At 54.5% G+C, this 14,008-nt stretch overlaps 5 protein-coding genes across 5 annotated transcripts; 4 read left to right on the plus strand and 1 right to left on the minus strand.

Moving 5' to 3' along the window:
- The first annotated feature begins 173 nt into the window (after positions 1–173).
- On the plus strand, positions 174–1,935 carry SMAC4_08907 (uncharacterized protein). The gene is made up of 2 exons (XM_003344002.2): positions 174–1,462; positions 1,519–1,935. Exons 1-2 carry the CDS (start codon positions 567–569, stop codon positions 1,610–1,612), a joined length of 990 nt encoding a protein of 329 aa, XP_003344050.1. The 5' UTR covers positions 174–566; the 3' UTR covers positions 1,613–1,935.
- A 414-nt stretch (positions 1,936–2,349) lies between these two features.
- Positions 2,350–5,788, plus strand: SMAC4_08906 (uncharacterized protein). Its single transcript, XM_003344001.2, has 3 exons — positions 2,350–3,374; positions 3,423–5,167; positions 5,236–5,788. Exons 1-3 carry the CDS (start codon positions 2,833–2,835, stop codon positions 5,532–5,534), a joined length of 2,586 nt encoding a protein of 861 aa, XP_003344049.1. The 5' UTR covers positions 2,350–2,832; the 3' UTR covers positions 5,535–5,788.
- A 1,356-nt stretch (positions 5,789–7,144) lies between these two features.
- SMAC4_08905 (uncharacterized protein) lies at positions 7,145–9,740 on the minus strand (the record flags this gene model as incomplete). Its single annotated transcript, XM_003344000.1, has 3 exons — positions 7,145–7,353; positions 7,528–9,402; positions 9,473–9,740. The coding sequence occupies 3 exons, from the start codon at positions 9,738–9,740 to the stop codon at positions 7,145–7,147; spliced, it is 2,352 nt and encodes a 783-aa protein (XP_003344048.1).
- A 574-nt stretch (positions 9,741–10,314) lies between these two features.
- SMAC4_08904 (uncharacterized protein) lies at positions 10,315–11,508 on the plus strand (the record flags this gene model as incomplete). The annotated part of the gene is made up of 1 exon (XM_003343999.1): positions 10,315–11,508. One exon carries the CDS (start codon positions 10,315–10,317, stop codon positions 11,506–11,508), a length of 1,194 nt encoding a protein of 397 aa, XP_003344047.1.
- A 495-nt stretch (positions 11,509–12,003) lies between these two features.
- On the plus strand, positions 12,004–12,864 carry SMAC4_08903 (uncharacterized protein; the record flags this gene model as incomplete). The annotated part of the gene is made up of 2 exons (XM_066090868.1): positions 12,004–12,613; positions 12,708–12,864. The coding sequence occupies 2 exons, from the start codon at positions 12,004–12,006 to the stop codon at positions 12,752–12,754; spliced, it is 657 nt and encodes a 218-aa protein (XP_065947017.1). The 3' UTR covers positions 12,755–12,864.
- Between the last annotated feature and the right edge of the window lie 1,144 nt (positions 12,865–14,008).

A 14,008-nucleotide genomic window follows, 5' to 3' on the forward strand; every position in this document is an offset into this window, starting at 1 on the left:
TTCTTCACCGTCACTGTGGAAGAGTACGCCTCGGCGATGAGAGAGATGGGAGATGGGGGTTTAGGGGGGGATAGTGTTGATAATAAAAGATTCATGATGGCTGCAAATTTGTCAGTCTAATGATTATTTAATGAAACAGTAAAGGGAAATAGAAAAGGGGGCCCTCAAAACAACAAGAAGGCGACCATGGGATAGGTAAGGTAATCGGCTGTGAACTGATGCTTGTCGCGAAGAAGAATCCAGGGAAGAGAGTGAGTGGCCCACAGGATATCTGGAATAATGGAACCTCGGGCTGTCACAGTCCGTTCGGCATGTGTCCTTCCTCCGTTCGGCGTGCGCCCGCTCTTGCCTGCTCCTGCCTCCTGCCCGCTGCGAGCATTGGCGCGTGACGTCATGCATGTCCGTCCTTCCCCGGCTGTCAAGCGAGCCAAAGCCCCTCCTCTCCGCTCCCCGACTCCGATATCCAACGGCCCCGTCCGTTTAACGGCACAACGAACGGGTTTCCCTCACGTATCGAACCGAAACCCGACATCCGAAAGGCAACCATCCCCGTATCTGAACCCATAATGTCACCCACCACCGACCCCGCCATTTTCCGCGCCCTAGGCCTTGACCCCAACTCGGCCTCCGCGAGCACCACCTCCCATGGCGGCTCCGGCTTCTCCTCCACTTACAAGCTCCTCAGCACTGCCCCTGATGGCCACAAAAGGACATACTTTGTCAAAACCGGCACCGGCCCCGACGCCGCCTCCATGTTCCTCGGTGAACACCACTCCCTCAACGCAATCCACTCCATCCTTCCCACCTTCTGTCCCCGGTCTTATGGCAACGGGACCTTCTCATCCAGCTCCAATTCCAACCAGCACTTCTTGGTGACTGATTTCCTTGACCTGCGCTCCAGCAGCGGCAGCCCTTCTGGGAGTGGTGAATCCTTCGCTCAAAAGTTGGCCAAGATGCACACCACCCCCGCCCCGATCCCCGAGGGATACGATAAGCCCATGTTCGGCTTCCCCGTCCCGACGTACTGCGGCGCGACGGAGCAGGATAATACATGGAAAGAAGACTGGGCCGAGTTTTATGCTGATAACCGCTTGCACCATGTGCTGAAAGAGGGCGAGAAGAAGAACGGGAAAAACAAAGAGTTGAGCGAGGCGGTGGAAGCGGTTGCGTCAAAGGTGGTGCCCAGGCTTCTAGGGGTGCCGACCATAGGGAAGGTGACGCCGGTGTTGATACATGGGGATTTGTGGAGTGGAAACCAGGGACGGGGTAGGTTTTCTGATGGAGTTGGTGTTGAAGAGGTGGTGTATGACCCGGCGGCGGTTTATGGGCATTCCGAGTATGAGTTGGGCATAATGAAGATGTTTGGTGGGTTTGGGGCCGGGTTTTGGAAGGAGTATGGGGAGTTGGTGCCCAAGCAGGAGCCGAAAGAGGAGTGGCAGGATCGGGTTGCTTTATATGAGCTGTGAGTGTTGATCTGACCTGAAGGTGTTATGTAATGAAGCTAATAATGCGTGACAGGTATCACCACCTGAACCATTATGCGCTGTTTGGAGGCGGGTATCGGGAAGGCGCCATGTCCATTATGAAGACGCTGATTGCAAAGTATGCGTAGCTGTTGATGGCATGTTACCTAAAGTTTTGGAAGACGTTGATGGTCTACCATACTATAGCAAGAGGCGTGGATGAGACAGGACCAAGGGGTAATGGACACTCCTTCATGCGTGTTGAACCCTTGGATCCAGCCCTTTCCATGTTTAAAGAGGTTTTGAGGAAATAGCAAGATATATTGGTGTGAGATGGAGCATGATACCAGTCGCTCATGTTGTTGGATGATGTGCCATGTTGAAGAGCGTGTTTGTCCATTTTGATGACGGGGTCGAGATACCAGGGGCAAGGATTCGGACAAGCAACGTGGTCCAGTGCTAACAGAATTACTAGGAAGATATTGCAAATTCTGTTAGTGAGTGGTCTCTAATGTCGCACGCTGTCCCCATATTGTGAGTGACTACTGTTGATCGCATTTCGCAAAGAAGCCAGGCCATCCATGAAAGGTTCTAGACTGATAACGAAATGACGAGTGATTAGTTGTCGCTAAAGTTGGGTATTTACGTGATAGAAGCCAGGTGGTCTCGCATCCAACACGTGGAAATGTCATCTTCCACAACGTGATGTCTCTTTTGTGAGTCCTCAACTGAGACTTTTTAAACCACAATTCATTGGATGGCGCTTGTTCACAAGGACGTCATCTTCCACTGCAGCGACAATTGTTAAGGATAGCTTGCCGCGCACAGACCACATTGACCGCTGTCCAGCTGTTCAAATGCATGTCATGCAGCCGCCGAGGGGTGTCAAACCCCTGTCAGCGAGTGGCAGGCCAGCAATGAACAATGATCGCGACAAAGGTGATCCACATCATCTTGTGAGAGCTCCATCTGAGAAGCGATAACCAGCAAGCAACCCGCGTCCAATCCATTGACAGCTTCCCCCTTGGACACCCTTGGAAACCCTTTGGGCCTCGATTCTCCTGCTTGACAGTTGGCACTCAATACCACCTCACACTCAGGGCAGTCCGGAGTGTGGTCCACGACAGCATCAGACCACACACCCCCCCCCAACTCTCTTCTTTGCTCTACGAGTAGCCAACTTTCTAATATTATTTCCACCACCGCTTCCATTCTTCTTCCTCCCCTTCTTCTTTCTCTTCTCTGTTGGTGCTTCCCCCTCAGCTCTACCAGTCGCGTCCACCCATCCCCATACCCCCGCCACCCCCGGCAGACCAACACCATATACGCGCGCATCATACGAGAGGTGACGGACTAAATCACCACCGCCATGAACGGCCACTTCGCCGCCGTCGACAACGGCAACGGCTCGTCGCCCGACAGCAACGCCCACAATTTTGAACACGGCATCCAGGTCATCAACGAGGACAAGCAGTACAACACCAACCTCAATGAGTACCTCCACGAGACACACGTTGCCGAGGCCGGCTTCAATTACCACCTCATCTCCGTCTTCGGCTCCCAGTCCACCGGCAAGTCGACCCTCCTGAACCACCTGTTCGGCACCCAGTTCAGCGTCATGTCCGAAAGGGAACGTCGCCAGACCACAAAGGGCATCTGGATGTCCAAGAACAAGAACGAGGGAAAGATGGCCGACAACATCCTGGTCATGGACGTCGAGGGTACCGATGGTCGTGAGCGCGGCGAGGATCAGGATTTCGAGCGCAAGAGCGCCCTTTTTGCCCTTGCCACGAGTGAGGTCTTGATCGTCAACATCTGGGAACACCAGGTCGGTCTGTACCAGGGCGCAAACATGGGTCTGCTCAAGACCGTTTTCGAGGTCAACATGCAGTTGTTCTTGAAGGATAAGCAGTAGGTGTCCGTTCGGCGTCTAAAAGCAATCAGCTGCTAACGGTTCAGAAACCAAACCCGCTCCCTCCTCTTCTTCGTCATCCGCGACCACATCGGCGTCACTCCCCTCGCCAACTTGCGCAACACCTTGATCCAAGATCTGACCCACATCTGGTCCTCCATCTCCAAGCCCGCCGGCCTCGAAAACTCAAAGATCGAAGACTACTTTGACTTTGCCTTTGCCGCCCTCCCACACAAGATCCTACAGCCCGAAAAGTTCATCACCGAGGTCGAGAATCTCGGCTTGCGCTTCACCGCCGGCCACCGCAACAAGGACTCGGATTCCAGCGACGACCAAGAATTCACTGGCGGCGTCTTCCTCCCCGAATACCATCGCCGCATCCCTGCCGACGGCCTCTCCATCTACGCCGAGGGTGTCTGGGACCAGATCGTCTCCAACAAGGATCTCGACCTGCCCACCCAACAAGAACTTCTCGCGCAGTTCCGCTGCGACGAGATCGCCCGCGAAGTGCAAATCGCCTTTGACGCCGCCATCGCTCCCCTCGAAGAACAACAGGCCGAGTCCACCCGCGCCGGCAAGCCTGCCGTCCTGCCCGATCTCGGCCAGATCGGCGCCGAAGCCCGTGAGAAGTGCGTCAAGAACTTTGAGACCCAAGCCTCCCGCTACCACAAGGGCGTGTACACCACCAAGCGCGCCGAGCTCGAGGACAAGATCGATGCCCGCCTCAAGGCTCTTTACCAAGCCCACCTCACTGCCGCGCACAAGGCCGGCGTAACTGCCTTCTCGGAAGCTGTCGTCAACGCTGTCAAGGCGGGCCAAAAAGGCGGTTCTTACGAGTTCGCCGAGATCGTCGAGAAGCAAAAGTCCAAGACGCTCGAAATCTTCAAGAAGGAAGCGCAATCCCTCGCCATCCCCGGAGTGGCATGGTCCAACTTTAAGCCACAGTACCTCATCTTCGATAAGGAGCTCGACGAAGTCTCCGCGCGCTTGCGCAAGGAGGAGATGCGCCGCCTGGCGATTCGCGTGGAGCGTTGGGTCAAGTCGCGCCTTGGCGACGCGATCGGTCTGGAATTCAACAAACTCGGATCCGGTAGGGGCGGGTCGGGAGCCCCCGAGTCTGGCGAGAAGCCCGCTACCGAGAAGGACATCTGGGACCGCGTATGGAAGGCCTTCATCGGCATTGTCGGCGAAGCCGAGGGCAGGTTCACCGACCGCGCCAAGAGCTTCGAGGCTAGCGACGATGAAGTCCACGTCGGCCTCTGGCGTCTCCGCCGCAAGTCGTGGGTCGCCCTGCGCGAGAAGATCGAGGAGGAAGTGATGGAGTCCAACATCCTCATGAAGCTGCGGGAGAACTTTGAGGATAAGTTCCGGTACGACGAAGACGGCGTTCCACGCATCTGGCGGCCATCGGATGACATCGAGGGCATCTACACGCGCGCGCGCGAGTCGACGCTCGGTCTTGTTCCGTTACTATCTCGCTTCCGCTTGACGTCCACCGGTGCCCCTCCGGCCTTGGTCGAGTTTGTCGGTGTCCAGCCGCATGGTGTTGAGCCCGGTGATGAGGAGGACCTGACGCCGATTGGTGGCGTTGACGAGGACGAGGGTAAGTCCCTCGAGGAGGAGACGACGATTTTGAGCGAGCCCAAGAGGCAGGATTTGGTGGTGCGGTTCAAGAAGATGGCCGATGGAGTGTATGTCGAGGCCAAGAGGAGCGCGATTGGCGGTATTACCCAGGTGCCATTGTACTTCTACGCTGTGTTGCTAGTGCTGGGTTGGAACGAGTTCGTTATGGGTAAGTCCCTCACCTTCCCCCTTTTCTCTCTTTCCCCATTTAATCAACTTGTACTAACAACGCCCCAGTCCTCCGCAACCCAGTCCTCTTCATCCTCCTCCTCCTCGCCGGCGGCGGTACCTACGTCGCCTACAGCCTCAATCTCTTGGGGCCAATGATGCAGATGGCCAACGCCGCTTCCACGCAAGGTGTGGAGATCGGCAAGGCCAAGCTGCGGGACTTTTTGGAGAACCACGAGGGAGCCAGGGGAGCTTTGGGGATGCCCCCCAAGCAGGCCCAGAGGGTTGATACTGGGATCAGCATGGATACGCTGGACAGCAACGGCAAGAGGAGGGCGACGGGGCTCGAGGCGGAGGATGATATCTAGGGGTAGGGGACGTTTGGGAGGAAACAGTATGGTATCCAAAAGGTGGAAGGAAGGGGGGTTAGTGTAACGAGTTGTAGCAGCAGCCAGCGGATGTGTTCACCAGTTGTAGGAGTGTTAGTGTCTATGAGTGGGGCGAAGGTGTAGAAAGGTATAAAGTCACACTTCATGTTCATATTCATATTTGTGTTTTAGATATAGGAGTTTCAATCCTTTTGGTTCAGGTTCAATTATTTCGATGCATTCACTACGCACCGTCCACACTCCAAATAATCATCATTGCCCGCCCGCCCCCCTGTGTTCACCAGTTCGGTTATGATAGAAGATAAAAGCTGCCATCATTGCTAGGAGTTGACATTAGATGAGGTGCTCCCGTCATCATCAAAATCCAACGAATTCCTACTACACCTTCCATCATTCTTTCAGTTCAGTAACACATCCTCCGTTGCCTCCCTCTGTCTGCCCGCATTTCAACGCCTCTGGAATCCTCCTCTCATTTCCTTTGCCTCAAGTGGAGGGAAGCCTCCCGGCTCTCTCGCACTACTATAATATTCAGTTATACCACGACAAAACATTTAACGAGTAGGGAGACAGGCAGTGTAGAGTATGATAGTCGCTCTCGCTCTCGATTTTCTTCAAGAGACTGAGAATACTGCTGCTTCTTCGAAGGAATGTTTTCTAAATACCTAATTTATATCAACCACTCAACTCAACTCAGCTCAACAAAGCAGCCCTGGCCAATTTCTAACGACGACATAGGTGGTTTAGTCAATGACTGTCGTGTGTGTATCATGCCGTCCACTTCACTGCCAACTCAAGTCTGTCTGTCTACCTACACACACTGCACCACAAGGCACAAACTGCCAAACTGCCAAGTTGGAAAGCGACAAAACAGTCAAGTTATACCATAAGTATAACAGAAGAACCTAGGTGAAATATACCTAGTAAAGTAAAGGCGTCTCCAACCAGCCTGCATTTTTGGAACTCCTTTGTACCTATAAGTGAGTAAGTAAGGTAAGTAAGGTACCTCACAGCGAAGAGCAGAAGTGAACGCAATACCTAGAGTACCTTACCTAGGAGACGACGTAACAAGTGGAGCTTTTGACTGCATGTCATGTCATGTCTCTCTGACACTTTGTGTTGCGCGTACAGCCTCACCTCCCCGTCCCCAAGAAAAAAAAAAAAAAAAAAAAAAAAAAAAAAAAAAAAAAAAACCAGGCTGAGTAATGTAGGTACCTAACATACCTACCTAAGGTAGAGGTTCTCTGACAACTGACAACAAACAAACCTAACCAAAAAGAAACCGCGTCAGATCTGATAACGGCATTCCGAAAACTAAGGGCGTACTGGTAACAAGAAAAGAGAGCAAAGAAAGCAACATAACCAGCCAGCCAACCCTTTTTACACGCCGCGCCTGAACTAACACCAAGAAAAGGGGTCGTCACTCACGGCCTTTTTCGTACCCAGTGACAGGTAGAGGGTAGAGGGTAGAGGTACACATCATGACGGGCCCCCCTTGACTACACTAGACGAGTAAGCAACGTCAGCACAAACAACCCATCACACTTTTCTAATCCCTTCCTCCTCCACTCAGCAGAAGCAGAAGCAGAAGCTCAAGCAGAAGAATAAGATGCACCAACAGCAGAGGTATCCATTATCATGGAGTTCTCTGCCCCAGTCCCAGTCCCAATCCCAGACCCAGTCCCAGTCCCAGTCCCCTCCTCGCCGCCCTCCTCAGACGGTCTAACCTGCACCTCGCACCCTTGCGAGAAGAAGACGCGAGCAGGTGTGTCGTAGTCGTTTTCGATTGAGTAGTAGTTACCTGTTTTTGTTTTTGTCTTTCGTTAGCATCACCATCACCATCATCATCATCATCATCATCATCATCATCATCATCATCATCATCATCATCATCATCATCATTGCCAACATCCCCTTTCCTTTAGGTGGAAAGAAAAAAAAAAAAAAAAAAAGAACCGACAAAAGAAAAACTCACCCCTCGGCACAAACCACATCCCCCCCTTGCCTATCCTGAAAACCGACTCATTAACCGTCACCAACACGCGCCCGGTATACACAAAAAACGTCATGAACATCTTGCGCGAGTTCTTTGGTCTCTTGACCGCTCCTGGTGGTAAATCCACCACGCCCGCACCAAAGAACCCCTCATTGACCGTTTTCGCATACCGGAACGCGGCGTCCTTGACTTTTTGGGTGCGAATCGCTCTCCCCGAAATAGCCAGCTGTTTCTCCTGGACTTCGACCTCGTCGTCTAGTGCGGGAGGGTGGAACTCGTGCTGCGGGTACCAGGTTACCACGTCACCTCCCAAAATGCCGGGGTTGAGTTCCCATGGTTCGGGCGGGGATGGATCTTCGTCTTTTTGTTGTTGTTGTTGTTGGGCGCGGCGACCGGAAGCAGCAGCAGCGTTGTTGCTGCCGGCGGCGCGCTTGGTGCTGCCACGACCACGGCCACCACCGCGAGAGAAATTGACGACTTCTTCTTCCACGCGAACGACTTCTTTGATGGTGGGCAGGACGAACTTCCGTTTGCGCACCTCCTTGGACCCGGTCTGGGAAGACTTGGGAGCGTGGTCGACAACGAACTCGTCTTCTTCGTATTCGTAGTCGACGTGCTCGTTGCGCCAGTAGGCCAGGGGCTTGAAGGAGTGCCGGCCGGAGCGGGTGCGGATGATGGCGTTGCTGTCGCCTGGGACTTCGCGGCGGTTGATGACGAGGCCACGCGACTTGGGCAGGGGAGGGCCGCGGGGGATGGCGATGGAGATATCCGCATCGGCGGCGGGGGGAGGAGAGGGTTGGCGCTTGCGACCACCCTTTTGTTTCGTTGCTTTGGTGGCCTTCGCGTTGACGGGTTCGGCGGCCGGGGTTGGGGCTCTACCCTTTCCTTTGGCTGCTGCCTTGGATCGCGAGGGACCGGCTTGAGCAACTCGTTCTGGTTCTGGCTCCTCGACTTCTTGTTCTGGTGCTGGAGTGAGCGACTTCTTTGGCCTTCCTCTGTCCTTGGTGACGGGTGCTGGTGCGGTCTCGGTGGTACGTTGGCGCTTGGATTGGCGGCTGGCGGAGGAATCTTCGGTATCGGTAGCGGGTTCTTCCACGGTGCGCCGTTTCCTGCCTGGTTTGGCTGCGGGTGCTGCTGGTTCTTCCACGGCTGCGCCTTTGCCCTTGGCTCCCCTTCCTCGCTTAGCAGTAGCCATGGGCGCGACCTCTTCTGGTTCTTCCCGTGCTTCTTCTCCTTCTTCTTGTTCTTCCTGCTCCTGCTCCTCTACCGCGGGCGCAACAGCTTTCCGTCCACGCTTTGCCGGCGCGGGTGCTGGTGAGGGTTCCTTGGCCTTGGGTTTCCTTTCAGGCTTCTTCTTGGCCGCGGGCGCAGACACAACTTCTGGGCTTGCCTCTGGTTCGTCCTCTTCCTGTTCGACGGACTGTTCTTCCTCAACCTCTCCATCGTCCTCCAACATGGCCATAGACTCCTCAATAAAGGCATCAGTCTCATCAGGTACCGGAGAGTTCTCGGTTTCATCTTCCTCCTCTTCGTCATGGTATCCGTTCAACCCATTGCTGCCGTTCGTCGTAGTCGGTTGAGACAGGGAGCGTCCACCAGCCTTGAGAGCCTCAAAGTTCAGTCTCCGCCTAGCAGTGTTAATATCTTCGGCCGGCTGGGAAGAGGAACCGCGGTCGTAGTTTTCCTTGTTGGCGCCAAGGGATCCGCGAGTGGGCGATGAGCTGCGCGCCATTAGACGGTTCCGCGCGGGCGAGTTGACGACAACCTTGACAGGTGATCGGTTGGTGCGGTTGACTGGGGCAGGGAGCCGGCTAGCAATGCCATTGAGGAGAGCGGCTGGGGCGATTCCGGAGGCTGTTACACCGGATAGTAAATTTAGCAATTGCGCGCCGGGCGTTAACATTGGTGTGAGTGGGCAACATACTCGTGGTGATGTCCATGTCCTCGCTATCTGCCCTGCCATCTTCCGAGGCGCCACCATCTTCTTCGTCCTCGGCTTCGGCTTCATCGCGGTCCTCGGTGGGCTTATGGGGAGAGGAGAAGAGGTCTTCGAGTGGTTGCATGCCATGTTCGTCGCGGATGCCCGAGTCTTTCAGGGTGACGCCAGTCTTGCGGCCAGCAACTCCCAACTCGTAGACATGTTCTGGCTCGGGGAACAGACTCCGTCGCGCTCCTGACGGCCGTGGCGCCATCTCGGTGATGTGTGTGGTTTTAATGTCTGTTGCCCTGTCGGTCGTTGCGATGGTGATGGCTTCTACTTGGTCGGCAAAACAATTGACCTTTGCGCCGTGGCAGGGTCTGGCAGGGGCAGTAACAGGGCCGGGCAGCAAGGACAATTGGCGATGGTAGCGACCAGCAATTGAATGAGCCGGTGCGGGAGACGGAATGAAGGAGGAACAGTGGAGGCCAGGTTCAGTTCAGTAGGTTGTTGATGGTGGGCGTCCAGTGTCGTGCTTCTGTAGCGAGTGCCGTTGCCCGCTGGAAAGAGACCGTGATGGGGGAGACCAGGGCGGAGGAGACCTTGGGCTCTCTTGGAGTGGGGCATCGACTCTTTAGCCTGGAGCTTGTCATTGGTCGGCGCGTTCACAGACGCGTCCCCCAACGTCAACTTTCTTTCTGCGACAACCATCCATCTTCATTTCTCGTCCACCAAACATCCCGAATCTGCCCGCCGTCAATCGAACGACCAATTCAACATCTTACCACCAGATATCAACACCTATAATCACCACAGCACCCATATCGACCCCAGCCACCACCACCACCATGGCCGACTCCCAAGACGACACCATGGCCGACTCCCAAGACGACACCGGGCCTTTCCTGCCCCCGACCATCTCTCCCCCCGTCCTCCTCTCCGGCGCCTCCCAAACCTACTTCTCGCCAGTCCCTCCTCAACTCCTCGTCGACAATACCCCCTGCTGTCTAGGTGTCGACGAAGCCGGCCGCGGCCCCGTCCTCGGTCCCATGGTTTACTCAGCCTTCTACCTCCCACTCACCCTCTCCGACCCTCTCCTCAAACAAAAACACAGCTTTGACGATTCCAAAGTCCTGACCCCCGCCGTCCGTCTATCCCTAATGAAGGAGCTCTGCACCAAAGAAACGGAACTTCACGACAACTGCGGCTACGCAACATCATCGCTGAGCCCCCTGTCCATTTCAAGCGGCATGCTCAAAGCCAGCAAATCCCAGATCTACAACCTCAACCAACAAGCCATGGACGCCACCATTGAGCTGATAAAGGGAATCTACAAGCGGGGCGTCAATGTTACGGACATCTTTATCGATACGATTGGGCAACCGGCGGCTTATCAGAAGAAGCTGGAACGAGTGTTTCCTACGGCGAAGATCACGGTTGCGAAAAAGGCCGATTCGCTGTACCCTGTGGTATCGGCGGCGTCGGTAGTGGCCAAGGTCACGAGGGATATTGCGCTGGAGGTGTTGTGGGCGGATCGGAGTAAGCAGATGCGGAAAAGGAAGAGGGAGGACGAGGCTGGGGTTGAAAAGCGGGCGAAGCTGGAGAGGGGGGATGTGACGGGAACGACAGGCACGAATGGGTCAGATGCTATGGATGCTGACGAACCATCACAAACACAAGCCGAGTCGCCAGAAGGAGCAGAGAAGGAAGATGAAGAGGAGGTAGACGAAGAGGAAGGGGAGACAAACGAAGCAATGGCTTGGGGCTCTGGTTACCCCTCTGACAGCAAATGCGTTACCTGGCTCAAGCAAAACATGCACCCCGTTTTCGGTTGGGGTCCAGAATGCCGGTTTTCTTGGGGAACGGCAAAAGACATGTTGGAGACCAAGGACGGGGTAAAGGTGGATTGGCCTGAGGAAGAAGAGGACGAAGAGACACAAAAGCTGACCGACTTCTTCATGGCCAAGAGGGATTCATCAGAGGAGAATGTGGATGAGTTGGGGACGTGGTTCGGTGCGCCTGCTGGGGTGGAGTGTTTCTAGGTGTGGTTACAGGAACTTCATTCACAATGAGGGATGACCGGGGAGTTACGGAGTTCAATGGAATGATTAGTGTCTGCGGTAGTCAACCTTATACATCGTCTCTTTGACAGCAGGCAATGGCAGGAGAAATGGCAAGTGTGTGTTTCTGGCCCATTTCATGGGACATGGAAACCAATCCCCCCGGCACTCGCCGCTCGTCACCGACGGTCTCCTATCTCTTTCGGGCTCAACTACCTATCGACTAAACTTCGATGCGCAAAGAGGTCCAGGAACAAGTCAAACTTCAAATCCCGGATGATACAAGTGCCCCAATCATGATCAACACAGGCCGCAATCATCAACAAGCTAAGCTTTCCCCGGGAAACTCGAGGCAACCGTGGATCACGACAGAGCATGACAGCCATTGACCTGACTGAGCAAACGCGTTCTGTCAATGGTCGAGGCCGTGAATCATGACTGCCTGTCTCGAAACATGAACACAATGCCCCTTCTTAAATGGGATATCGTCCACCAACTGCTTACTCTCAGATATTTAAACGGCGGCCCTTGTCCCAACCCAGACGAACACTCACCTTTCCCCGTTTCCCCCCCCCCCCCCCCCCTTTTTTTTTTTCTTTTTTTTTCTTTTCCCAAATACCATACTCCATCCAACACGAGATTCACCAACATCAATTTCACCTTGACCACCAACAATACTCCCATCAACCAAACCGCATCTCAGCTTCGAAAATGTCCCACCCCACCCTCCTCATCCCCCTCCGCACTCCCATCCACACCCACCAACCCGCCTGCAACAACGCTGTCCTCCAACTCCCCGCCTTCTACCAGCCGACCAATCTTCGCGTCTACACCCGCGCAACCAACACCGATGACCCCAACCCTATGGCATCTGCCGTGGATGTCCTGCTGAATTCGACTCCGGTTCAGGACGCAAATTGGAGAGGGTATATTCTTTTGAACGGATTGAGTTTGAGTGAGGTTGGACGGTGGAGGGTGGAGTTGTACGGGGTAGTGTTTCGGACTGGGGAGAACCTGTGGAGGATTTCGGCGGGATATGTGCAGGTTGAGATTGGGTTTGTTGATGTTAGGGATGGTCCGTATTTGTGTAAGTTGTTTTGCCTTTCCCGTCCTCTAAGCCTCTGAGGGTTTGTGTTTCGGTGTTGGGGGAGTGCTGATGAAGTGTTTGTACCTCCCGTCAGCGGAGCGGGAGAAGCAGTTGCTGAGGAATATCGGGGTGTGGTGGTAGTCTCGGAAGAGTTTAGGTGAGCTACCTACCTACCGAACGGCGACATGGGGCTGGGCTGGTTGTGAACATTGTGATCGTTGGACTGAAACTAAGGTACCTCTACATTTTAACGTACGGAATGAAGATACTGTATTATTCCGTTCTTGATCTGCTTCTTTCGCACTTTCTTCCATCTTTGATCCTTCGACTCACGGCCATGTCAAAACCTCCACCAAAAGAAACAGGAAGAAAGAACAAAAGAAGAGAGGCCAACGGATAGCCCAGTAGTGCCGCTAGTGTACAAGTCCCGCGGTGTACGACATGGATAGCACGCTGTCGGCCGTTTTTGTCTTTGTTGAAAAGAACCTCATGATCTGCCCCGGCCGCGAATCGAACTCGAAGGCGGACGGGGTGGGACTTGCAGAGCTGGGACGGCAATACTTTTTACGCTATCCGACCCGAGGGTCGTTGGCTGGTTGTTGGAAGGAGCTACGGAATTACGGGTTATAAGACAGTGAGTGCCCTGGTTATCGACGGGATCGAGTGGTTGGCAGGTTCCGTTGTGGGCAGGCGGAGATTGGGGGATGAGATGGGATAGAAGTGGAATTGGAGGAACGGCTGGTCGCCCGCCAAAGGTCCCAGACTGCCCCTGCCACAGTTCCATGCGTCTGGTCCGTCCGCTGGGCACACCAGGCAGGCACAGGAGGGCATCAGATTCCTCTCTGATGTTTTCTTCCCCCAATCATCATCATCCAAGTTCAGAACATCAGCTAGCAAAACATCAACCCAGAGCACGTCAACTATCTCGACCAGCACCAATACCATCATCAGCTCAGGTCCATCATTATCATCATCATCAAAACATCACGGCCAGATTGTGATCTCAGGCTACCAACCAGACACCACTCTCAATCACAACCACAACCCCGTTAAATCCAACATGTCCCCCCCGCAGCAACCTCTAAGCTCCCCACCACCACGACATTCGGAACCCTCCAACCCCCAGTCCGGGGCTCCCCCTATAGATCTCTCCCCTCTTCCGTTTCCCACTACTCCCATCATCCTCATCCCGCTCCGCAACTCGATCCTCGACAAGTTCGAGGATGACAGCTGCAATCCGGCCGTAATCCGGCTCCCCGCCCAGGAAGCGCGGTTTGGAGGGCTTTCGATCCACGCATACGCCACCAAGCTTCTTGGTACAGATACCGCCGCAGGGGCGGTGATGAACGGCCCAAACGACAGCCAGGACCAGATCCAAAACCGCATCCAGAACTT

Source organism: Sordaria macrospora, chromosome 5 (genome assembly GCF_033870435.1).
Source record: "Sordaria macrospora chromosome 5, complete sequence".
Classification (NCBI taxonomy): domain Eukaryota; kingdom Fungi; phylum Ascomycota; class Sordariomycetes; order Sordariales; family Sordariaceae; genus Sordaria; species Sordaria macrospora.